This window comes from Dermacentor silvarum, chromosome 5 (genome assembly GCF_013339745.2).
Source record: "Dermacentor silvarum isolate Dsil-2018 chromosome 5, BIME_Dsil_1.4, whole genome shotgun sequence".
Taxonomy (NCBI): Eukaryota; Metazoa; Arthropoda; class Arachnida; order Ixodida; family Ixodidae; genus Dermacentor; species Dermacentor silvarum.
The window spans coordinates 88,115,466-88,140,331 of record NC_051158.1 but is presented as its reverse complement, the minus strand read 5'-3'; the positions used below and the strand labels follow the sequence as shown (position 1 = coordinate 88,140,331).

The window sequence follows — 24,866 nt, the reverse complement described above, 5'->3', positions numbered from 1 at the left end:
TTTGTGGTTGTATGGCCTTCTTGTGTCGGCGTTGGCCCTGTGCTACTGAAAACAAAGGCTATATTGGAATCAAATATTCAGAAGCAATACGGCTTTTAACCCAAGCCTGCGTCCGCAAACTGTGATATATGAGATAGATCTTCTGCAGAACGTCATAAATAAAGAAAACAACTGCTCTGCGAAAGGCGAGGAGTGAAACCTCTGTAACCGCACCACTTTTTTAGCTTCCACAGCGCTGAGTGCTATGCATGAAACCGAGTATGGATGCATAAAACTTCTACCTGTGCTTCGTCAACCCTTCAATCATCCCGCGGAAACAAGCAGCAAGGACCACGACAGCGAAACACGTGGATGTGAAATTGAGTCCACTTGAAGTGGCAACTTTTGTTTTCGCCCTGCATGAAACTACTCCAGATTACTCGCGGTGGGAATGCCGCGTGGATAATTTTACGGCATTGACACCAAGGTCCAAATGCGTGCCGTGACTAACGTGGCATAGGCAACGAGTAAAGAGAAGATAAACCCGACGAGGCCTCCTCTGGGGGCGGCTTCCGGGCCTATCCGGGGCAGTGTGCGATTGCAGCAGCGGACGATATCCCAGCCAGCTAGGAGACTGTGGCGATGGGTGTGTGGTTCACCGTGGCCTTTATCGTGGTTGCGCTGACACTCTTCATTCGGTAAGCTGCTACGCGTATCATAAAGTCCTAAATGGCTCATTTCGTCAAGTTTTTTTTTTTCTCTTCCTTTTCTCAATTCTTCTAGAAAGAGACACGTCGCTGGCTCAACAGCTTTGGTGTGATTTCTAACAGTAGGTGACGCGTTTGATTTACAAAGGAAGCAGCCACGTGTGGGCCGCGGAAATAAAATAGTTGTGTGCCCTTTGAAGCCAAGAAAGCGTTAAAAATCAAGTGGCCGTGCTGTCATAGTGCCACAGTTGATTTGGGACATAACACTCCATAACTCACATTTGTTAGCTGTGAAACACATGTACCATGGCTAATGCATTCAGTTGTAAAGTACCGGCGACGTGGGCAAAGACATTAGCTTACCGCTCCTGGCAGTCACTTTTAGAAAATATTTTTCGATCGACATATCTCATCACAAGAAAAAATATGCCATTACAGCAACGTTCCTGAAAAGCCATACATGCAAGTAATCATAACATGAGCTCTTTTGTTCAATCTGAAGACGCAGAGACAGCAACGGTTTTATCTAACTTGAAAGCAAGCTACTTAAGGCACCATAAGTATTCTACTGATAGTGCCTGAGAAACGGTATGCGGAATCACTACATCGTACTATTTCTTCTTTTTATTTGAATGAAAACTTGTCATAGGTATAATAGCTGATATGAGCCATGCGTATGCTGAAAGACCTGCGTTGTGTTTGAATTCACGAAGTGTTTTCTGGTATCTAGTACCGTGTATAGGTTGATTATAGTTAGATGGTAGCATGTGGTTCAAAGATTTCTTTCTAAACTATATCCCCGTACGTGATTTTAAAATAAACTGTGTCAACATAAACACATGTGTTCACTTGTGTATTATACAGGAATCCAAATGCGTCATATGCATATATGAATATGTTACGTCTTGGTTACGCTTAATTGTAAGCTTTACACACAGCGCGCAGCTCAATGACTGCACTGAGCTATAGATAGTTGTAGAATATATCTGCGGAACAGGTCTCAAGGCATATAGGCTCCATCTTGTACATTTAACTCGTCAGCACTCTTAGGGTACCTCAAGCAATTTTCTGGCCCTGAATGTCTATCTATGTATGTCTCCAACCGTTTTCTCGCCTATCTCGACCACTGGGTAGTCCATGGTCAAATGGGAAAGTGCATCGAGCTGCTGTTCTAAGGGAACAGAGTTCAAAACCAACCATCGGACCAACTTGTGTGTGGGCTTGTCTCCAATGAACTTCTTTGATTCCAACTTCGCTCACTGTGTATGTGTTACTGGGAATGTGCCACTCTACAATGACAAATTTATCCTCTAAATTTTTCCGGTAACGTGGGAATGAGAACCACTTAACACGGGTTCCACAAGGAGCGCAATCCAAATAAATGCACTGGGCGTTTGCCACTTTTCAGTGAAACTATTTCACGCGAATAGTTTAGCGAGCTGCATCATGAATGCACTGGGCATAGGCCGCTCTTCAATGAATATCTCGCCACCTTGGGTCGCTGAGTTTGTGCGACTGGGTGAGCGACAAGTGAAAGAGCGGCAGGCCACACTTCTTGCAGTGGAAGCCACGTGCGGACTTCTTGGCAGCGCCACTAGGTGTTGCAGCATGTCTAGAAATAAGCGCAGGAGAGGAGCACGGCTGCCGCACGATGCGCGTTCGCATGCACCGGCGCACCGTGCGTTTCGGAGGACATGCGCAGGCTTCCCGGCCGCGTCGCTAGATGGCGCCGAGTGTTCTTAAAGATGCGCGAATGAGGAATCAAGTTGTAGTACACACATATACATAATTCGCTTGGACGCTGTCAATTCGTTGCGCAGCTATACTGATTCAACGCTGAACGCATTACGGTCGACAATCATCATGAGATGGGTATTGCCGATTTTTTGTACGAAACAGCATCTAGCAGCCTGAGCATTCATTAAGCATCTAGAAATATAAAAATAGTTTCAGTAACGTTTCGATTGAGGTTGGACGCCACGAAGGTGGTGCAGTTTGGAATAGTGAAAAAGTGAAGCGCCATCTATCGACTTGCAGCAAACCGTCAGACGCTTCCTGGTCGCACGGGAAAACAAAACTGTTCGATCGGCTAGAAACATAACTGCGGCTTTCACCCTTATTTTATGATGCTCTTCCACGGCTGCTAATTGCTAAACGCGAAGCACGGCATTTGTGGCAATGCCGGCAACAAGCTAGGCTTGTTTTAATGCGACTAGAACTTTAAGGCTACTTCACAAGCTTTTCTGGGTCTGTCTGTCTGTCTGTCTGTCTGTCTATCTATCTATCTATCTATCTATCTATCTATCTATCTATCTATCTATCTATCTATCTATCTATCTATCTATCTATCTATCTATATATCGGTCTGCGGTCTGTCTGTCAGTCTGCCTGCCTGCCTGTCTGTATCCGTTTTTCCACCAACCTCGGTTACTGAGTGCATTGCGGTGAAGTTCAACAGATTTCTGACGGGGCAATGTCCAAAATTCGTTGGCATAATGCAACATTGCACCGCCTCTGGGATTGGCCCAGTTTACCCAGTGCCCTAACTTCGACATCAGCCAAGGGAGTAAAGGCCGACCCACATGGAGCGAGCTTTCCTGACGAACTTTCGCCGCCGAAAAACAGCCGGCCACCGCCAGGCCGCCATCGCCATGCTTTCAACCGGAAGTCGGAGGCAGTCGACCCCTGATTGGTCCGAGCTGCTCGCGTGTGTTCGCCGCTTCCCGCAGATGCCGGCTGAATATCAAGCCTGGCTTGATCGGCGGCGAACAGCTACGTTTTGGCCGCCTGCCTGAGGGCGGACGCCGCCGGGCGGCCGGCCACCCCTTTTTCGCCGGAAATTCGCTGCATGTGGGTGGGCCTTAACGCAGTAGGCAGGCAGTAGTGTTTATTCATCAGAGTAAAATAAACACATCGTCAAACTATTGTCGTGGTCATCGTCATACAAACAATTTCCCCCAACATATCCCTCCATCTGGTGAATCTTTGCAGAACTTCAAGCAATGTTGCTTATGCAGCTACCTCAAACATGCTTCCCATATACCACTGATTCCCACTGTGCGTGAGGTCTGCGTAACTGATCTTCAAATCTGAAGCTTTCTGTTTTAACATGGGTTTCCTATGTAGTTTCATGTTAATGTTCCACCTTTTTAGTTGGGTTTGTGAAATAGGTGGACGTTATCTGCTTCTCGATCAAGGTAGCCAGGATGCGGTAATGAAATGATTGACTAATTACTTTTCATTTATTCTCTTTCGAACGTATGTCGAAATGTAAAATTTGAGCCCAGCGGCAGAGAATTCCTGTTTGTTTTCAGAAATTATAAGGCCAGCACAACTTTAGAGAATCGAATACTGAACATCTGCTAAACAATACAATGACGAGCTAAAGGGAGGCCTTCGAAAAGCAGGAATGCCAATGTGTTTCGCAGCACAAGTTAAAAACGGATATCTTGAAAGTAGCACTAGCCAATGTCTTTCAATTACGTATTTTGACTTCACTATTGCTAGGTTTTAATTTAGCAATTTCGATATCTGTTCCATAGTGATTTATTAGCGAAACCTTTAATTGGCTGCCTGTATATTGCGATTGGCTGTGCAGCTAAATTTTGCCTCATCAGATGATGCACCTAAACGAAACGCATCGCCCTATGTTCTACATACGATTTTAAAAATACCTGTTCGGAAACACCATACAGAATATTACTGCCTTTTCATGGTATTAGTATTCTAATGTGCAATCAAGAATAAATAATCTCCGTGCCATTATCGTTCACGAGCTCTACTTTTTCAAATACATCACTTCATTCAATGATTCGTTGTCCGAACAGGTGGCGGAAAAAGAAGTTCTCCTATTTCAAGGAACTGGGCATTCCCGGACCAGAGCCCAATCTACTGTGGGGTAATCTGTGGGAGTACCATTCCTTGGTAAGCACTTTACCAGCATGCATACGTTGTGAGTATCCACGAATGAAAAGGTAATTAAGACAAATTAACGCACCGTATTCTTACCTCTTACCGATTCCAGTGTTCTCAGAAACTTTACCTTATGCGTCTGCACTGATGAGCCATTAAAATCTGTAAAGCTGTATGAGCTTCTGTCTTCAAATCAGCAACCATGATGATGGTACATAAATGAGGCATGGCCTGGAGTCAGCATGTCCCGTTTACAGCAATACAGGGATGGCTTGCGTTCTTGTTTTCGAGCAAATGCACCATGGTGTGTTTCTTTTAGTCGGCAACAACGTCAAACACATTTCGGCCATCATAGCGGCGATGCTACTGGAAGCAAAAATTCCGGCAACAATTCCGGGTTACAACGGCAGCATTATGATTAGGGTGGAGTGCAATAATTATTTTACGCTCTGCTTTGAATGCACGTTGTAGAAACCCCCATTCCGGTACAAATTCGAAGCCCCCGCTACGACGGCTGTCGTAACCTTTGTATTGTTGTCGGAAGTTAAATGTCATCAATGAAGCTAATCACATTTCGGCAGACATTACCACTAACTCGTAGCACTGAGTGCAATACAACACGCCAATTACGAGTGAGGTTCCGTTGAAAACTGACCGACGATTCGTTGCACGTTGATGCCATGTAACCCCGGAAAGCCCAACATTTAACATCAACGAAAATTAGAATAACTTGTTCAGTTTTATCTGTCCCCATGCATAGTATACTCTACTAAAAAAGAATGAAATAATAACACACGAAAATACTTAGCGTATTAAGTAGCTAATTGTGCAGTACTATCCTCAACTGGGAAGGGGGGGGGGGGGGTAACTCCGGCGTATCGAAAGCGCTTCTATGTGCATTCCCGTTGAGTTACTCGCGCTTATATCAGGGGCCTAATTCACCAAGCTCTTCATTTGCAATGTAACTTTACCACTGGGTGGTCGCCTTCACTCATAAATTGTCCAACGTCAGGATTTCTGAAATATTAATTCACGTCAAATTCTACCATAAGTAATTTTTGTGAATTCGAGCCCTTAGTTCTGAGGTATCACACGCCGTATAGCAAAAATGATGCGTTCGGCTTTATGGGATCAAAGAAATAGTGTTTATTTACAGTGCATGCGTCGTCTTTTTGTTCCCAACAGGGTCTGCACAAAGCACTGGATAAATGGTGTAAGGAATACGGCGACATCTGTGGGTAAGGCTTCACCGTGTATCGTGTAGTACAATGCGTAGAAACAGATAACAGCCGGTGTCCCAGAGCAGGCGAGTGGGCGCGAACAGACGGGAACCGTTGTTGGGCTCATGCTGCAGAAAATAACACGGACCGAACAGATATTGAAAGTACTGGTCGGCCAACTCGAAACAAGAGCAACTTGAGATCAGTAGGACAAGTGTTTGCCCCACAGCGAACATGGCATAGGAAAATTATTATTGTGAAAAGCAATAACGTGGTTCCGGCCTTATGACAATAACTCCTTTCTATATAGCTCGGTGTTATTAGTGTCCTTATAGCCCACGTTCCCTCTCATACCTACCGGCATTCCTTCGACTTACGAATGGTATTACAATAGCTCTAAATGGCGATTGTTTGTTTCAGAGTTCACGGCTTCATAACGATGCCCATTCACGCTAACTCGACAGTGACGCAGAAACAGTCACATCACACATCCATTACTGTACGGAGCATTGAAGTAGCGCTTTTCGGCATTTGAGTTACAAATTTCTTGGTAAAGTTACCTGGAATGCACTGTTTTGCAAAACATTAGCAACGTTGGTTAGCAGCAAGCATGGAAGCGGTTATTAGCTTTTAGGTCGACCACCTTAGAAGTATGGGTGTAGTATTTAAATATTGTTTAGTGTAATACTTATAATTATTGTTCAAATTGCTACCTGGAGTCATTTTAGTATGTCTGACGCTGTGGTAAAGAATATCCCTAAGAAATCGCGTAAATATCTCAACGTGCCATTTTTTAACATTTCGAGCACATTTTCTGAGCTAATCATATTGATGAAGCAAGTGCATGTTGCCGTAGTGATATGGGTGCTTGAGTTTACATTGACCTTGTATGTGCGCTAAGAAGCATGAGAAATAACAAAATTATGTGGAACACAAAAAGAAAACTAGGTAAAAAATGCGTAAATCTCTGAGTTCAACCGATTTCTATGCAACCCTCGGGCCGCTCTCTAGGCGTGGTTAATATAACTGAGGTCTTTTCTAGACAAATCAATATATTTCAAACTAGCATACACCCTATCCAGTTGAGCGTCCTTAATGACTGCAAGTACTTTTGTTAAACCAGCAAGGTAATTGCAGAATTCTGGAGAACCTAGCGTTAGTGGCGTTCTTTCTATCACGCTTAACTTAGTTTTGGTACTATGAATTAGGAGTCTCAAACAAGGCTGCTAGTGGGATTATCATCTTGTTTATTGTTGCCATAATAAATAACCGATCATTACGCAATAAAACAATCTGCAGGCACCAGTTTGTACGATTTGCCTAAAAAAGCAAGATGGAAAGAACCGATATGGCATATATAAACTTCATAAACATCTCGAAATAGTATACTCATCACCACGTGCCCGTACCATGCGGTAACTTTATATACATGTGCCTGATTTAAACAGGTTCTACAATGGCGACGTTCCATTTCTCGTGGTCAAGGACCTGGATTTTCTGGCAGTTCGCTTATATCAAGAACTTCCAGAATTTCACTGCTCGTGGGGTAAGAAATCGTTTAACTTCCTTTTTGGCGTGTGCGGCTTTGCAAAGTCAATGTTTTTGCAAACGAATCGGTTCATATCAAAGCGACCTGAGTGTCCACCGTTCTTTCGTTGAAAATTTCCGCTTCCTTTAGTACGTGCCCGTCGGAACTTCCTTAGGATTGACAAAGAGTTGATAATTGCACAGGAATACGTGCTTTAAGGAAGGATACCCAAATTTAAGATATTAATTAGACAAAGGCAACAATGAGTTCGCTACCACGCTGCAAAAAGAGCGCTTAGTTCTGTCACAACGCTTTCGCACATTTGAGCCTTCGCACAGACTATAGGCTTGACAGGCCGCCTTGTCAAAACGTTTGCAGCGGAACGTTCAGAGGTCTAGTTATTGTGTGATAATTCATTCTCTACTATGTTTCTGATATTCATTCTCTACCATTAGTTTATTGTTCGGATTTTTGCACTGCGGTCTGAAAGGAAACGCACATGCGGACGCCGATGCAAGAGCTGCCTTGCATAATGGCTCTATAGTACGCAGTGATTTTTCAAGATGTGATGCAAGGTCTCTGCATGCTTATGATGCGAAACTTTGCAACTGATCCCTGGGCCCAAGACCATCACCGCCGGCGTCTCCGCAAGTTCATCGCCGAAATGTGATTTCGCATGTCACCTAAGCTCAAACGACACAAGTTTAGTTGCAGAGAATAAGAATTGATGAGGCATTCGCACGGCGTTGTGTCGACCTCCTCGGTGTGCACCCCCTCTGAACACAGATTTCGAGTGCCTGCCATGAACCAGAATCACTGTTGCTCATATTGTGCGCCTACACAACATGCATCCACCAGGTAAATGTTGTAGCCGCTTCCCTGGCAACCATTCTTGAAAGATCTTGTGTTCGTGCGTGAGTGTGTGTGTGGGTGGGCCCTCCTTGCCCTCCTCTATCCATAATATGTTCTACATTAACAGTAAGAACCATGGTGAAATTTATGTACTACACAGAACGGGACTGAAGACTGTGACTCAAATATTGCTAGTATATTAAGGACGAGCATTCAATTTCATCTCAACATTATTGCCACCATCCTGCATGCCTCTTTCGTTCCTTTTTTTTAACTTCTCAAGCGCCGAGTACCAGGTTAGGGTGTGCAGGCTCAGATAAACCTCCGTGCCTTTCTATAAATAAAATCTTCGTCCTTCTCCTGATAACACGGACGCTTTATAAATTATCGCGATATAACATAGAAGGCCTTTACAATAACGGAGGATTAATATGCTCTAATATGACATAAGACCACACAGTGCTGCTACCACTAATGCGTGCGTGCACGCGTCGGTGTGTGCGTGTGTGAGCATACATGCGTGCGCATATATTATACTTGCCTGTCACAACAAATACAATATAGGTGCACTTACGAACCAACAGATTACGATGCGAACCGACCAGCAGCATCCGATCGTCGGCCAGATGGTGATTCACGTGCGCGGGGCCCAGTGGAAGAGAATGCGCAGCTGCGTCACATCCGGTTTCACGACCAGCAAACTGAAACAGGTAAAGCAGCGCATGTCAAGTCGTAAAATTCTTCTCTGCCTCCTTCTCTAGATCACTATTCGGGGTAACGGTTATGAGCTGCGAGATTTCTGAATACGGCGTTGGAAAATTCGAAGTTATCGTTTGTGTTTGGCACTTCTGTTCGGCATCACTTTGTTGGGAATAAAGCCATGAAATGAAATGCATGCTGCATTCATTTTTTTCTGGGCAATTTGCGGCAAGCAACATATACGTATAATAAATAACTGAATAACAACGTACAAAACGGACGCAATGATGCAGGTGCTGAATCAGTAAGCTTGCGGATTTCTTCTCAATTAACCAAAAAGTATAGTCGACTAAAACACATTCGAAAATCCAAAAAGCATCCCCCCATTCCTCCCCCCGCCTTTTACAGGTGCCTGCCCATCCTACAGCTTGACATATTGAGCGTGCACTAAAACTGTCAGCCTTTATTGACAGTTCTCAGTCGGCCAGAGTCGATAAAGTAGTCCTGCAGTTAGAACCAAAGCGAAGACAATCTGATCTCGCTCTACCAGTCAACCCTTATGTTATGAATTTATGGCACGCGATGTTTGGGTTCATGATGCATCATTTAAAGTAACGTTTGCTCTTTGGTCTATTTTGGCGTAGATGGTGCCGCACATCGCCGAGTCAGCGGAAGTGTTCATGGACATGATGGAGCCATACGCCGACACCGAGGAGGAGGTGAACCTGCGTCTGCAGTTCCAAGCACTTTCTATGGACTACATCGGCCAGGCCGCCTTCGGCATCGAGAAGTGCTTCCAGCGTGAGCTAAACGACGTCTTCTTCACGACAGCTCGCCGAGTGCTACCAGGAGTGATGACGGGGCCAGCCCACATGATTGCACGTTCGTATTCCTAAATCTTGGGGCAGGTTTCGCCAGTAGAATGCCATATTTCTGTTGAACCACAGCGGTCTGTTTTGTAGAAGATCGGACACTGCTTTTTGCCATAGTTATCAGAAGACTTACTCGCGCTCGTTCGCAGAGGGAAACACGTGGTTTCTCCTCTGCGAATTATCGATGTAGTAGAAAGGGGCGATGCGGCAGCGTGATTAATGCGCCCTGCAGCGGCTGCTTTTTCTATTTCTCCAATGCAGCCGCGTTCATTTGCCCGACTACCCTGCTTTCGTAGGCCACAGCCACCACCAGTGTTAAATGTGCAACGCGCACTCCAATGACGATGTCGCGGGTCTGTTCATCTTGTTAGCCGATGCAGCGATACTGCATTTGATGTTTCAGGGGCCGGAGCACATGTTTGAAAGACATGGTCACGCTGGTTGGACACATTAAAATGTGTCTTTTTGGTACAATTTTGTTATATATTCGATTAAACTACATTCCAGCGTTGCAATCGTTACCTTTTTTTTAGTATACACGAACTTACCGACTGTTTTTTTTTTATTGACTGTTCGGATTTCTTTTTTTATATATAAATCGTCTATGTGCGTAGCGAAAGTGGCGTCTTTACAGAGGATTTCTGAGACGAGGCGATCATACTTTACAGCAAATAACATGAGTTTCCGAAGAATACTTACCAAAAATTAGTAATTTTATATGAGAACATTAGGGGCAGATTATAGGCAAATTTAGAGTATCTCACATTTGAATGTGCCCCATTTTTTGTATTCTTAAATACCGCACCTAACTCGAGATACCCATAATTCAATTTCAACGTTCAATCCCGGCATTGTTGAAACCGAGCGGGCCGGCAGCGCAGAAGAGGTAGCTCCTCTATAAAGGCAGGCGAAACAACCAGTGAGCAAGTGCATGGTGAAATTTGAATGATGGCATCTCGCGACAAGTACTCATATAGGACTTCGTGGCTGATGCTTTCTAGTGAAAACGTGCCGTTTCAGGATGTGCCGGGCGTTTCGTTTTAAACTGAACGCTTTTCGTCACCGGCATTAGCATCTGCCCTAGGAGTGGAGCCGCCTTTTCTCAGCTCCTAGAGCACTCGGTTTCGATATCGACTAGATTGAGTGTTGAAATTCAATTATGAAGAGCTGGAATAGGAAATATTCAAAAAAAGCATAGTAATCTGGCAACACTGGCCATGCCCACCATCTTATCGGAAGCGTAGTGGCGAATCTCCTGTAGGTTGTGCAGGTCGGTGATCTTGGCTCTGTGGCTATTCAGAGGCTATTGTAATTTAAAACTCTTCTATATATGTCTATTCCATCTCTGCTTTTACCCATTCATGGTTGGAGAAAAAATTTCAGTCCCGGCCTACTTTGCATGTTTATTACACGAGTTGACTAAAACTGAGAAAACTCTCCATCTGGTATGGCGTTTACAGAGTGATTATGTGTGATTAGGCCGAAAAAAAAGAAACAAGAAATGTTTATATTTATTTATTTATACGAAATACCCCTAAAGACCCTATACAAATTAATAACAGCTACACAACCTACAAACAAAAGTAATAAAATAAACAACGAGATCATCATATAAGTATAAGGAATAAAACAAAAACCCAATGCACATATAGATAACAGTTTACACTAGGATTACGCTGTAGTACTGGCAGACAGTAGATTTAAAGATTTATCGTGATCTGTGGTGGTAGCAATACGTGGAGGCAAAGCGCGTTCCAGTCATTTATAGTGCGTGGAATGAATGAATGTGCGTAGTTAAATGAACGACATGACAAGCGCTTGACTTTGAATGGATGGTCGCGTCTATCAAAGATAGCAGATGGCAAACAAAAAAAAGTCGTTATGAATAGTTGTCTGATGATGCAATTTATGAAAAAGTGATAAACGTGCAATTTTAGGCGGAGAGATAGTTCTTGAAAGCCAGCACGTTTCTTCAATGCTGCGGTGCTGGTATGACGTGAATAATCAGAGTAGATGATACGAAATGCGCGGTTCGGCAGTGATTCAATGCTGTTTATTAAATATTGTCGATGGGGGTCCCAACTTGCCGAAGCATATTCGATTTTAGGTCGGATTAGAGTGGTATAAGCATGATTGTAGGTGGGAAGGGGCATGCTTCAGGTTATGTTTTAAAATACCTAATGACCGATTAACGGATGCAACAGTAAAGTTAATATGATGGTTACATGTTAAGTCAGAATGAATGGGAACACCGAGGTACTTATAAGTGGTTACCAACTCAACTGGATTATTATTTAAGGTATTTGCTGTTAGAATTCGAGACTTACGGTTAGTGAAAGACATAGATCTTGTTTCAGAAAGGTTAAGTTGCATGAGCCTGGTAGAGCACCATGCTGTTACTGAGTCATGGTCACACTGTAGGGCAAGGCGATCATCATTAGAATAAATTTTACGGTAAATTACACAATCGTCAGCGAAAAGTCTGATTTGGGACGAAACAGAGTTAGGTAAATCGTTAATAAATATCAGGAAAAGTAAGGGACAAAGTGCACTACCTTCCGGGACGCCAGAATGTACTTGGATGAAAGAAGAATTATGGTTATTGACAGCGGTAAACTCAAACCTGGAAGAAAGAAAATCTTTAACCCATGCTAAAACAACGAGGGTGAATATTAAGCAGTGCTAATTTGGTTAATAACCGATTGTGAGGTACTCTATCAAAAGCTTTTGAAAAATCTAGAAATATCAAGTCGACTTGAATACCAGCACCGAAAGATGAATGTAGGTCTTGGATGAATCCAGCAAGTTGCGTTTCGCTAGAGTAGCCTTTACGGAAACCATGTTGGTACTTAAAGATGTTGTTATGTTCTTCTAAATAGTTAATAACCTCGGAGTGAATCACATGTTCAAGGAGTTTGCAAACTGTGCTAGTTAATGAAAAGGGACGATAATTGAGAGGCAATGTCCGATCCCCACACTTGAAAATCGGCGCGACCTTAGCTAACCGCCAGTCGCTTGGAACGAAACCATATGAAAGGGATTGTGAAAAAATAGCGGACAAGATGCGGTGAATACCTTCTGATGAATTCACGAGTATTTTTTTGTTGAAACCTAGGTGATCAGAGGCTGATAAAGTTTTAAGTTTCGTTAGTAAAGATAAGATTCCGGTCTCACTAATAATTATTTCGGACATTGAGGTATTGGAAATATTCATTGTGAAAGGGGCTAAGAAAGCCTCTTCTCGGGTAAAAACTAATGTGAATGCTTTATTGATAACTTCCGCTCATTCAGCCGCAGGAATACTGCCTCCAACAGCATCGGTGAGGGTTATATCTGGATTATTAGAAGGATTGATTGTCTGCCAGAACTTTCGAGGGTTGTTTGTTAACATTGATGGTAGGTCGTGTGTGAAGAAATGGTGACGAGTACATTTCAGCGCCGGCTGATATTCCTTATCGCAGGCTTTGTAGCGTTGCCAGGAATCTGATTGCCTGTTTAATTCGGCCTTTCTGTGGAGGTGTTTCTTCTTATTATTAAGGCGACATAGATGGCTATTAAACCAAGGCGCAGTGTCGGTGCATGGTCTGCTAATGACGGGAATCTACTTGTCGACAAGAGCAGCAAGTTTTTTTTACTGAAGAGGTTCCAGTTGGCCTCCACTGAACGTTTTCCAAAATCGACAAGAAAGTGTTCAGCAAAGACTGCCAACTCCGCGTTTATTTCACCGAAGTTTGTTCTTACCGATTCTACGCCTTTTAGGCCACTTATCGATCGTCATTGAAGCCATTGGTGATGATGACAATTTTTGTACCACTGGACCGAACGACGCGTTTTTTCCAAGGCCATCCGGTGTATGAGCCATGTAAGGTTTTCGCCTTAATAAGGGAAAGCGGATCAGCTCCCGACACTGGCACCACTCTTCTCGCCCAATTATCTACTTTCACTATGCTAGCTCGACGCCACCGAAAGCCTCTGCACGTCTGCACGCTCCTCGTCTTTTGATAGATAATTAGATAAGACAAATCTGTTAAGGTAGGCAACGCTAAATGTTTTAAAATTACGCAAAAGTGGCCTCCTATAAAGAGGATGAAATCCGGGCCACGGCGGCCGCATTTCGATGCGGGCGATATGCGAAAACACCCGTGTTCTTAGATTTAGGTGCACGTTAAAGAACCCGAGGTGGCCCAAATTTTTCCGGAGTCCCCCACTACAACATGCCTCATAATCAGATCGTGGTTTTTGTCACGTAGAAACCCCATAATTTTATTTAAAAAAGGAGAGCGTTCTATTGGGCTGTTCAGACAACGCTGCGGGTCGCCGCTCGATGCTTGCGTCGGCGGTAACGTAAATTTCACGTAAAAAGATTGGAATAAAGTAAGCATAGAACAGTCTTACGCTATACGGACCCAGGACTCCAGAATTCAACGTTCAAAGACCTACAAGACACGCATGCCATGACATTCATGTCATGACTGATCATTTATGTTTGTCATAAACTCTTATACTATGCCAATTTTTGTACCATACCAAGTTAACGAAACGACCACAAGAGCACCAAGACATAGTCGGCTAGATAGATAGATAGATAGATAGATAGATAGATAGATAGATAGATAGATAGATAGATAGATAGATAGATAGATAGATAGATAGATAGATAGATAGATAGATAGATAGATAGATACTGTCAAAGTGGCAAATGTTCGCCAAGAAATGCTTCCCATTTGAAAAATTACACCTCCCTTCCACTCCGTGAAGATGGTCGAACAGCGAAGGTGAGTTAGTTACACCGAGTGTTACGAGTGTTACATGTGCATGTGTTGCACGTGATGCAGTTGCATAAACACAAGTAAACACAGATCTACAATACGAACTTGTATTAAATTGAAACGTTGCGAGACGAGAAGAGGCAGCCACTTCCAACCCTACTCGATGAGTGTCCAGTTCTCTGGTCGAAACCTGCCGAGCCGCCGCCAGAGGCATCGGCTGCAGTCACGGACACCGCGCGCGTTCGACGCGAGCGCGCGGAAACGTGGAAGGCGTCGGCAGCAGCTCTGCGCGTTGCCTCGTTGGGGCGGCTACATAGTTGCGGTTCCAGTAAAGAGAGCAAGCGTCGAGCCCGTTCACTAGCCAACTCTCACTGACGCTCACTGACGCTCTTCTTCATGAGTACGCACTACTTGTGGTCTTCCCATAGTGGCATCGCAGCCCAGCTGCGATGCGCGTTCGTTATCCGAAAGGGCGCGCCGCACAGAATCACCTTCTCTTATACCCATCGCCTCTTCTTCTCGCGCCCAGCGCGACCTCTTATTGGTCGTCTCCTTCCCCCAGTGCGCCCTCTCATTGGTGGCTGCCTCCACCAGCGCGCCTCCCCTCCTTTGCTGGTCACGTGTCCTGCCCTCCCCCGGCGCGGCTCTCATCCTCTCCGGGTCACGGGACCTGCCTGACACCGCTGGACGGACAGACGCCGAAGGGTCGACTTAGAATAGCTTCGCTGTTAAAAAGTTACAGTGACGTTTCACTTCGTGAACGCGGGATACGGGCAAGCGCATAGGCGCCGCGAACATGCACAGCGAGCACTGCGGCGTCGAGGCACAAACGGAGAGACCCGAACACGGCGATTCTCTTCTCCTCCTCAAAGTGCGTTCCTATCTTCCGGCGCTCGCTTCCCTCGCGGTGTCAAACATAATTTCGCCGATTTTACTGACGCGGCATCTAGGCTTGCTCGTAAATATCCGAGGACACATAAGCCCTTCACATGAGTTGTGAATGCGGAAGCATTAATGTCCAATTGAACGCCGCTGAGTCGTGCTTGGAGTTTTGCGCTGCGCCTAATGCACCATAGCGGTACAGGCTGCCCGAGCCAGCAAGCAACTGCATGCAGCCTGTGGTACCAACGCCGCATGTCACCGACGTCATGCGTCGACGAAAGACCGAGGAAGCAGCAGCGGCCACTAAGGCCGGCAGGCGCCCGCATAAGCTAAGTCCAGTGTGGGTTAGAGAGAGAGATACGGACCGCGCGCCGGCTTCCGAGAGCGGGGGTGACGTGGCGTCGCGGCGATGCGGTCTCCCCTCATACAACACCTGGGGCGTTATTGACCCTTTTCGTGGCGATCCTGGGGGCACCGCAATGTTTGATCACGTGGTGACGCGTACATTGCTTGCCTCAGCTGCCTCCGTGTTTACAATGGCTGTACATGACGTCTGGCGCGTCTCCGGAAACCTCTGTTTCACGAGATATCGTAGACGCTGACTGGGTGGACGACACGAAGCTTTGGCCACATCTTCAGAGCACATGAAGCGCTTTTGGAGCTCATTAAGATTTGTCTAAACGGTGCGAGCAGCGTATATGGTGCATGTTCTAAAATCGAGGCTAAAAATGTATTCCAAGCTATCCAAACTGTCCGCTTGTCAATTGAATCAGGACCAGTTTCTTTTGCTCTTCGTTCTTTATTCGGCAAATACTTTGAAGTAGCGGCTTGTCATGTTTCTAACTAAGTAAAGTTCGTCGGTGCGATCACTGTCTGATTATTTCCTGCCTTTTTGCTCATGGGTGTACTCAGTTGCAATATATTTGTTCTTGCTGCACACAAGGCTTAGAACGTAGCTATTTTGTACTTTGTAATAGCTTGTAGCAAAGATGTATTATCGCGAGTAACTCGTTTACTTCTGTGAACCGTAACGAAACATTGAGCTTCGAGCATTCGTGCGATGTCGGTGTAGTCGCTGTCATGCATCCATGCTTTGGCGCATTGATTCAAGTTTGCTATCATAAACACATTCTTAATACGTTGGGGATAGAGTGTGTGTAAGTTCGTGTGCGAGTTGGGGTAGATGTGTGTAGAAAACGTGCGCGAAACTTACTACGCCCGGAAGCGGCACTACTCCCTATGCCATTGTTTTACGGAATTTTCTTTGGAGCGATACAACGCTGGTGGGCGAGTACATTTTTTTATCCAAGAGGCAATCCAAGAGGCAAGGGCCGGCAACACAGGCGTACGTAGCAGCGGTCCATGAACTTGGTTGGACAAATTGATTCCATTCCTTAATATGCCTGTCATTATGTTGGCGACCAACTACTGCACACGTCTTCAACCACCGCTCCACATTTTGAACCATGAATGGAGCACAGTGCGTGAGCGAAAATCCAGTTGCATTTCCGACAGCTGATCGCAGAGAAACCGGGCAGAAGCGGTAATGGTTTCGTATTCGTGTGCTTTCGCTGAGGCAACGTGCGGCGCGCCGCCGCAGGCGCCATCTTGTTTCTCGAGAACAAACTGCTCCGCGAAATGGGTCAATAGAGGCAGCAGGTCTTCCCTTTCGCCCGCTCTGTTCCACAGAGGCCAGCTCGTGACGTGGCGTCACAGCCAATGGGAATTTACCTGCCGTTTCGCTGCTACAGACGACAGACGCCGGCTCTTTCGCTCAATGTGCCATTCGACGCTTTCGCATCAAAGTGTTTCACTCATGTACACTTAACACGCGTACGCATCCCTAAAAATTGTTGTGCGGAACCAAACGTTACCCTTAGCAGTAATGTAAGCGAAGATGACGTGGTGAAAAAAAAAAATTGGGAGGGGGAGGGGTGGGTAGAGGGGGTGTCTTTTAATATCTGATTTTATTGTGCGTATAGCTGAAAAATACAAGCCTAGTTTGATCCCGGCCTTGCCATGAACACCTTGCTTCGCATATAGCAGTGAACAGTCATTGGAAGGCACCAGACAACTAAAATGAACGCACCAGCTGTGCGTGTAGCTATGCTGTTGAGCGAGCACTTTTGTTTTGCTGTGCGAATGGCACTTTGCTGCAGATTGAGAGATTGTGATTTATTATCGATGCTTGAAATTTTCGGCAGATGGCGCTTGGCATTTTGAATATCTCCTACTACTCCAATTTTCAATATACGAAAAAATAGGGACGCAATAAAACGTGACGGCCTCCAGATCGCCACAGACACAGCTGACTCGAAAGCTATAATAAAAGTTAATGAATACATTTCTGGTAATTAACCTTCGGGAACTCATCGTATTAGCACCAAATTGTGTCCGCCTCAGTTTACCATTTCTCTGCAGAAATGTCGCGTTCGCTACGCTCGTAACGTGTTTATAAATGATGTGCTTGGTACTACGAGCTTTTTGCCACTTTATATAGCACACTTCAACACCCTTACCATTCTTGTGCAACTTTTGTATTTATGTTACAAAAAAAATGCAGTGGCTTAGCTCGGCTATGCCAGGATATACGTAGCGTTAGCAAAGGTTCAGCTGATTATTCTTAGCTTTCCTGGTTGTCTAGATTGTCAAGGATTAGCTTGATTGCCATGCTTACTGCTGCTCCAATGACACACACGGGGTATACGTATTATGTGGCACATGTATATAGCCTTCTTCTGTTCATTCCTCCTACGCTCAACCGCTAATTGTCAGTCAACTACTTCGGGATCCGATGAGTCAAGCTTCTCCGTTCTTCTGCGCTGTTGAGCAGCATTTGCGCTCTCCTTCTCCATGGCTATACCACACTGGCAAATGCCAGTCAGAAGCGCAGCGGCTCCAGCGCAGTGTCAGACGGCGAATGCACAGCGAGCGCGCGCCGGCGCCAGTGCGTCTACCACGGCTACGACGTCACTCCTCTGGAATGCGCAGACCGGCGGCGGCGGAGTGTGCGAGAAGTGCCGGCTCCGGTGGCTCCGGTGCGCAAGCCGTGTGACATCACTGATCCTTGCGCATGTGCATCACGGCTCTTGATGTGCTGCGCGAAACGGGCTTGGCTAGGCCAGTGTAGCTAACGCTACAATAATTGAATGTATCCATAGACTTGGCGCTCTTTGGTCACATATGCCCTTGCGCCATTAAAACCCATCAATCATCATCATCATGGGTTTGGTGTTAGGGATTCTCTCTGTATTTCCTTCACGTGTGTGTAAAATTATGAAAGATAGGAGCACATCGCAGAAAACCGGGAATTTTCCAGACTCTGCGTCCCAACGACGCAGTATCCGTTCGTAAAGAATGGAACCGCACACAATGGCCAGAGCTGGTTCAGGTGAACCACATATGTGCCAGGAATTGGCCGGATGGTTATTGCCCGGCCCCGATTTATCACCTCACAATATGAGGATGACTATTCATGTATACGCTCAAATAGAGATCTACATGGTAACTCTTTATTGCTGTATAAAGACAGCGCCGCGACATCTCCATAACATTATTTCAGAAATCAGTAAATGTAATGGTAGAGCGGGAGACTCGTCATCGAACGAATGTTGCAATACTTAAACTGTTCTCCCACATAACATGTAGCCTTGCCAATATTACTTGAATTACTAAGCTGCTCCTAGTGAATATATTTTCTTACACTCTCCAGACAGAGGTACAAGGTAAATAGAAGCATTATTTTTATAGAGTTCGTGCAGTCCTTCGCTGATGTAAATGTTGTACTAGTGAAAGAGCTATGTATCATATTAGATAGCCGACGTCCTAGTTTTATATGCCGCGTACATGTTATCTAACATCTGGGGGACAATACGATAAAGTGGCAGCAAAATTGAGGGAATGAAGTGCTGAAAATTATAGCATTGTTACAATTTGTTGTCGTTTGCCGTTCTTTGAACTACGCGAAAATAACGTAACTATTCACATGTCGTGAGTTGTTCGCGCGTTTCTCGCTTAAAAAAAACTAAGCAGCAACACAACAGCGATATATTTAGCTCAAGTAGAAGGGCCGCTGCTGTGTACCATGGTAAACTGCTTCCAATCTATGTTACAGATACCGACTGTCTTTGGCACGTAATGTTAATCAAAACTGACGAGCTGAGCCAGCTATGGCGTATTCTTTGCCCCCTTCTACTTTTCCACAGAAAGCACTACTACGCTGGGAAAAGCAATGAAGCCTTTCTACTGGTTTCTTGGTCAGTTCAGCTCGCCCATGTTCAAGGTGTTCTCGAAGGAGACCACCAAGATGATCCAAAAGCGCAAGGCTCACCCGGAGGTGCGTTTTGATTTCACTTAATGTAAAACAACTAAAAATGTAGGAGAGCGAAACTCTGAATAAAGACAGGATACGCAAGAAAGAGAGACAGACGCATACCCGGGTTGTTTGACTTGCGTTGGGCTTACTGGACGAAGGAGTGAAAATAAAGAGGGGAGAGAAAGAGTACAACATATGCATGCAAGCTTAGAAGCACACACAGACTTTACAAATCGTTGCATAACGAGTTAAAGAACTCTGCCAACGTCCTTTTTGATTCCTGCTTTAGCCCCACGAATGGCCAGCGGTATAAGGATCTTCGCTACTCAAAACAGCATTGAGTTGAAGTTAAAGCACTGGGCGCAGCAGAGACAAAATAAGGGGAAGCGTTCCTACAATTATTGCCGATGATCATTAAAAGTGGCAATTTATGCTGAAGTGCCCGCGCTACTGACGAAACCGGCACAAGTAAACTTCATGTTCGACTAAGAAATACATAATAAAATGACCACTCCTTTCCACACACTAATATTTATCAGGCTGTCATGTGACTAACACAACTTCTGAGTAGTTTGTTCTAAATTTAATGTAGTCAGGAACGTCCATCGAACTACAATACAAATTGCAAATATAAGAAAAGTAGTTCTAGAGGTCTTGGCAGTGCTACAAATTAGTAAATTGGGAACAAATCTAAGCTCTATAATTTAAAGTTATACATAATGAAATGCAAGCTAGAGAACACTACAGGTCCCTGCAACTGCCATAAAGGTAGGTGCAACTTTTGTTATCGCTTTGCCTGCCTTAACAGATTGTAAAACAAACTCTCAGTTTATGCTTTCATTTTCGCAGCTTCGGAAGCCAGATATCCTGCAAAATTTGTTGGACGCTGAACTAGAGGAAGAAGCACTGAGTGAATCTGTGACCAAGAGTGCAGCGCATGAAACTGGTATGGAATAACTGTTGGCTTTATGAAGCGTGAAATCCCGTGGTTTTGGTGTCTTTTTATTAGTGGCACAAGGCTTCCACGAAATAGTAAAAGACCATTCGATGGTTCTCATTTTTCCTTTCCGTCGCTCTCACAGCTGACGGCGTGATAAAAAGGATTCGAGCCCTTTCTCCGAGAGAAGTGATCATGAATTCAACTTTGCTCTTCATGGGAGGGTGAGATGCGTCCGTGTGTTTTGATGCATTGAACTGTGCCACGTTACAATACGGTGACTAAATTATAAAAAAAGAACATAATGATGCCCTCAAGTATGTGCTGTGCAAAATATGAGTACTTTATCTGAAATCATGTTTTGGGCCCTGCGAATAAGCCTAGCAGTATGCCGAGAATGACCGCATTCCCACACATAAAGCACGCTTACTTAAAATGTGATGCTTCAGTGGAGACACGTGCAACAGTAAATTCTGAAGTTTTGGCTAAACATTGTCTTCGGGAATTCATTTTGCCCTAGGTACTTAATTCGAACAAGGCATGATATTGGGGGTGGACAACTTTTAAAGGGCCGGCTGTAACATACACGCATCAGAAACGAGCCATCAAAATGAGCTCATATGCAGTTTGTGGAGCTTTACCGTAATTAGTAAGACTGTAATCAATCGAAAGCTTACTGCTGTCGTAGCATAAATTATCTTCGAAGTGTCTGAGAGTATGATGGCGTTTTATGATGATGACAGTATGATGACCGAACTTGGGCACATGCTAATGTAGTTTGTTTAAATGGCATCTTTATACTGCAAATTCGTATTTAGCAACAATGAATAGTAAGCGTATATCCCCACCCTAATCCACAGATTCGAAACGACCTCGATTGCCATGTGCTACCTCACGTTCCTGCTCGCCAAGCATCAGGACGTTCAAGACAGGCTCAGAGAGGAAGTGAAAAAAGCTGTCAAGGAATCGGTAAGCCAGAAGCGTTGCAACTAACCTGCATCCGTATTCGCAAAATTTTACGTTCGGAAGGGGTCTCTGCCATGGGCAGGCTGCCTTCACTCATAAGATATCTAACATCAGCATTGCCTAGTATTTACTGCAATGGACAATTGGAGCTTAATAGCTTCTTGTGAATACGGATCCTGCTTTGCTCATTTCTGAAGTTTGCCCTATATGTTAAAGCAAGCAGCCCAATAATTTTGCAACCACACGTTACTCTTCGAAAGCGTTGATGCTAATTGTTGTTCAAGGTCTTGCCTTTCTTGACTTGCTTATCATATTCCTATCAGTATTGCATTTTAATGCAAAAGCTCCTGAGTCGTTCACAACTTGAGATGTAGCTCATCTATGTTGCAAAAGTTGGAATTTGGACTTTGTGGCATCACATTACGCTTATACAATCAGAGCAGAAAGAAAACAATGCGTTCTCCTTTCTTTTTCCTAAGTCTTTCGCTGCTGACGCATGCATTCATAGGATAGCAGACAATTAGGTGCCCCATGCTTGTATGACACACGCTGAAACCTACTATTGCCACACTCTTGAAGAAAACTATAAATAATTTGAAAAATTGAGATTTTCGCCGAAGCATTAGTATTAAAAAAAAGGATTGCAATGCCTGCCCAAAGTAAGCTCAATGAGCTCTATGATGTCCCTTCAATTACGTTATAAATTCTAGCAAGAAGTAACTGGAGGATGTGAGTGGAGTGCCGTCAAGACGAAGTCGAAGTGGCGCAAGTACCGGAGGAGAGGAAGAAGAGGAAGAAGAAGTTCAATAAAATGGAGGAATGGCTTTATCCGTCTCCGTTGAGTTCTTTACATTTTGTCGCAGTCGCAGAGGATTAAAACTAGTGCGCGTTGAGAAGACTCGCCGAACGGAAAGATGATACGCCGGTGAGCTACCGTCCAAGTGACAAGAGCGACGCTGACTCGGGCAGGTCTTCTACATCGATCGAGCCGCTTATCGACGTCACCAGCAAGGCAAGCTCACGCGAGTGTCCCTTGACAGAGAGAGGTACGGCTGAATTTCGCAGTTTGATGCACCATGACGAGAACTACTGTCAGACACCGTCCAATGAGTCACGTTCTGGACAGAATACCATATCTATTATGATTGACTTACTGCAGATGCAGTCAAAGCAGGTTGAGCAACAGTCATAGCTCTTGAACATATTGAGCCAGGCGGCATTACACCGAGCCGTTCCAAAAGCTGATGCCATAAAGCCGGACCATTTTGATGGTATATCAACGGCTGCCACTACGCGGATTGGCTTTTATGAATACGCCTGCCAACAAAATCGATGGGATTCGTACGACTGACAAGATAAGAAAGCTCAGGCCATTTTTGTCGGGAATTGCGAAAAAGTGGTTCGACATGAGAATCTTAGACCACCTTGGTGACACAGTGGAGTCAATGGTAACAGAGCTTCCTGACATCGTTTGAAATTAACCGGTTAGAACGGTGGAACAATGCCATTTTGTTTAGACACAAAGTCGGAAGCCTTCAATAATACTATTATGAAAAGCGAAGGCTACTCCTACTCGTTGACGCAAACCTTCCTGAGACATCAATTGTGCCACTGATTATGCTAGGCATGAACAAACACTGTCAGAAGCAGCTGCTGGCCAGATCTCCAAAACCGTCGAGGATCTCTTGCTCGCCCTGAACAACGTTGTTGTACACTCCCTTGCGCATGCCGACCGACATCTAACTACGCGGAAGAAAGCCGAAAATGTGGGTCAAGTGGACGCCAACAGCATAGTGACCCGAGGGCAGATGAGCGCAGAAGCGAAAGAGATATCACTTGGGAGTGAAAGGATGGAAAGCTAAGTACAGTGTAAGTGTACTGTGTACTGTGCATCTGTGTCATACAACGACTGAGCTGTTGTATATTTATTGAAGACTAACATTCCTCATGCCAAAATGAAAATTAATGGCAGAGGCACGCATGTGCTAGTGGACACAGGAGCGTCTGTGAGTCTCATAAATGAAGTCCTGGCAGACAAAAGGGAAATCCGACAAGATAAAGCAGTGTAGGCGCAAAGTTACGACGGCAGCAGAAGAATTCTGCATTACTGGACAACAGTGATTGTTAAATACCAGAATCGGACAATCGAGGTTAAGGCACTTGTAATGAATGACGCGAATTTTTCTTTCATACTGTCAAGGCCGGACATAAGGCGCCTTAAGTTAAACATATCTTGGAAAGACGAATTAACTATCGACTCAACTTTACAAGAAAACTGCGTGGCACAAGAAACGCAGGTTAGGACGGTGAGAAACACAGACGAGATACTGACAACGTATCCTGAGCTCATCTGCGTTGGAGCGTACCCTCCTGCGACTTCTTTCCTGGAAGTTCCATTCAAGCTGCGAGACAGAAATGTAGTCCGCAAGAAGCCCTATCCGCTATCTCAGGAGAAGAAAGTATGGCTCAAAAACGAACTGCAACAAATGCTAGATGCTAACATCATCAGGCCCTCGACATCCCCGTTTGCATCACCTATAACAATTGTGCCTAAGGAGGACGGTACTTTCAGGTTGTGCACGGACTACCGATTGATAAACATACAGACAGACCTGTTTCCATTTCCTATGCCACGGATAGATGACAAAATAATGAAACTGGAGGATGTGAGTGGTTTTCGCGAATCGATCTCTACAAAGGTTATTGGCAAGTTCCTCTACAAGAAGAATACAAGAAGTTTACAGTTTTTGTTGCACCTTTCGATGTGTACGAATATAACAGGCTCCCATTTGGCTGGAAGAACTCGGGCGCCTGGTTTCAAAAAATGATGAACAATGTTCTATCTGCTTGTACTAAACAATTTTGTAACGTCACGTGGACGACATAATTGTGTACTCTAAAACTGAGGACCAGCACGCAAAGCATTTATCACAGGTCTTGGAAGCACTGAGTGAAGCCAAGTTGAAGATCAATATCAGAAAAAGCGAGTTCTTCAAGCGGTCTGTGGTATTTCTGGGCAGAGTGTTCGGAAGCCACACGAAAAACACCAAAGCAGAGTCTGTCGAGAGGATAAAGACATTGCCTCGGCCGTACGATTTGCATTCATTGCCAGTTTTTCTAGGTCTGTCTGGACACTTTCGAGCCTTTATACCACACTACGCCACCATGACGAAGTGCTTAACATCTCTTACACAGAAAGGTGCACCGTTTGTTTGGAGTGAACATTGC

The 24,866-nt window shown here is 44.7% G+C and overlaps 1 protein-coding gene across 1 annotated transcript in view; it reads left to right on the top strand.

Annotated features, from left to right (window-relative positions):
* The window catches only part of LOC119454216 (cytochrome P450 3A14-like), a 95,241-nt gene that overhangs the window by 45,627 nt on the left and 24,748 nt on the right, over positions 1 to 24,866 (top strand). Inside the window, exons 5-10 of the mRNA XM_049667991.1 lie at positions 8,783 to 8,908; positions 9,542 to 9,779; positions 19,626 to 19,756; positions 20,585 to 20,681; positions 20,818 to 20,896; positions 21,533 to 21,641. Coding sequence (XP_049523948.1) covers positions 8,783 to 8,908; positions 9,542 to 9,779; positions 19,626 to 19,756; positions 20,585 to 20,681; positions 20,818 to 20,896; positions 21,533 to 21,641 — 780 coding nt within the window. The remainder of the gene's footprint in view (positions 1 to 8,782; positions 8,909 to 9,541; positions 9,780 to 19,625; positions 19,757 to 20,584; positions 20,682 to 20,817; positions 20,897 to 21,532; positions 21,642 to 24,866) is intronic.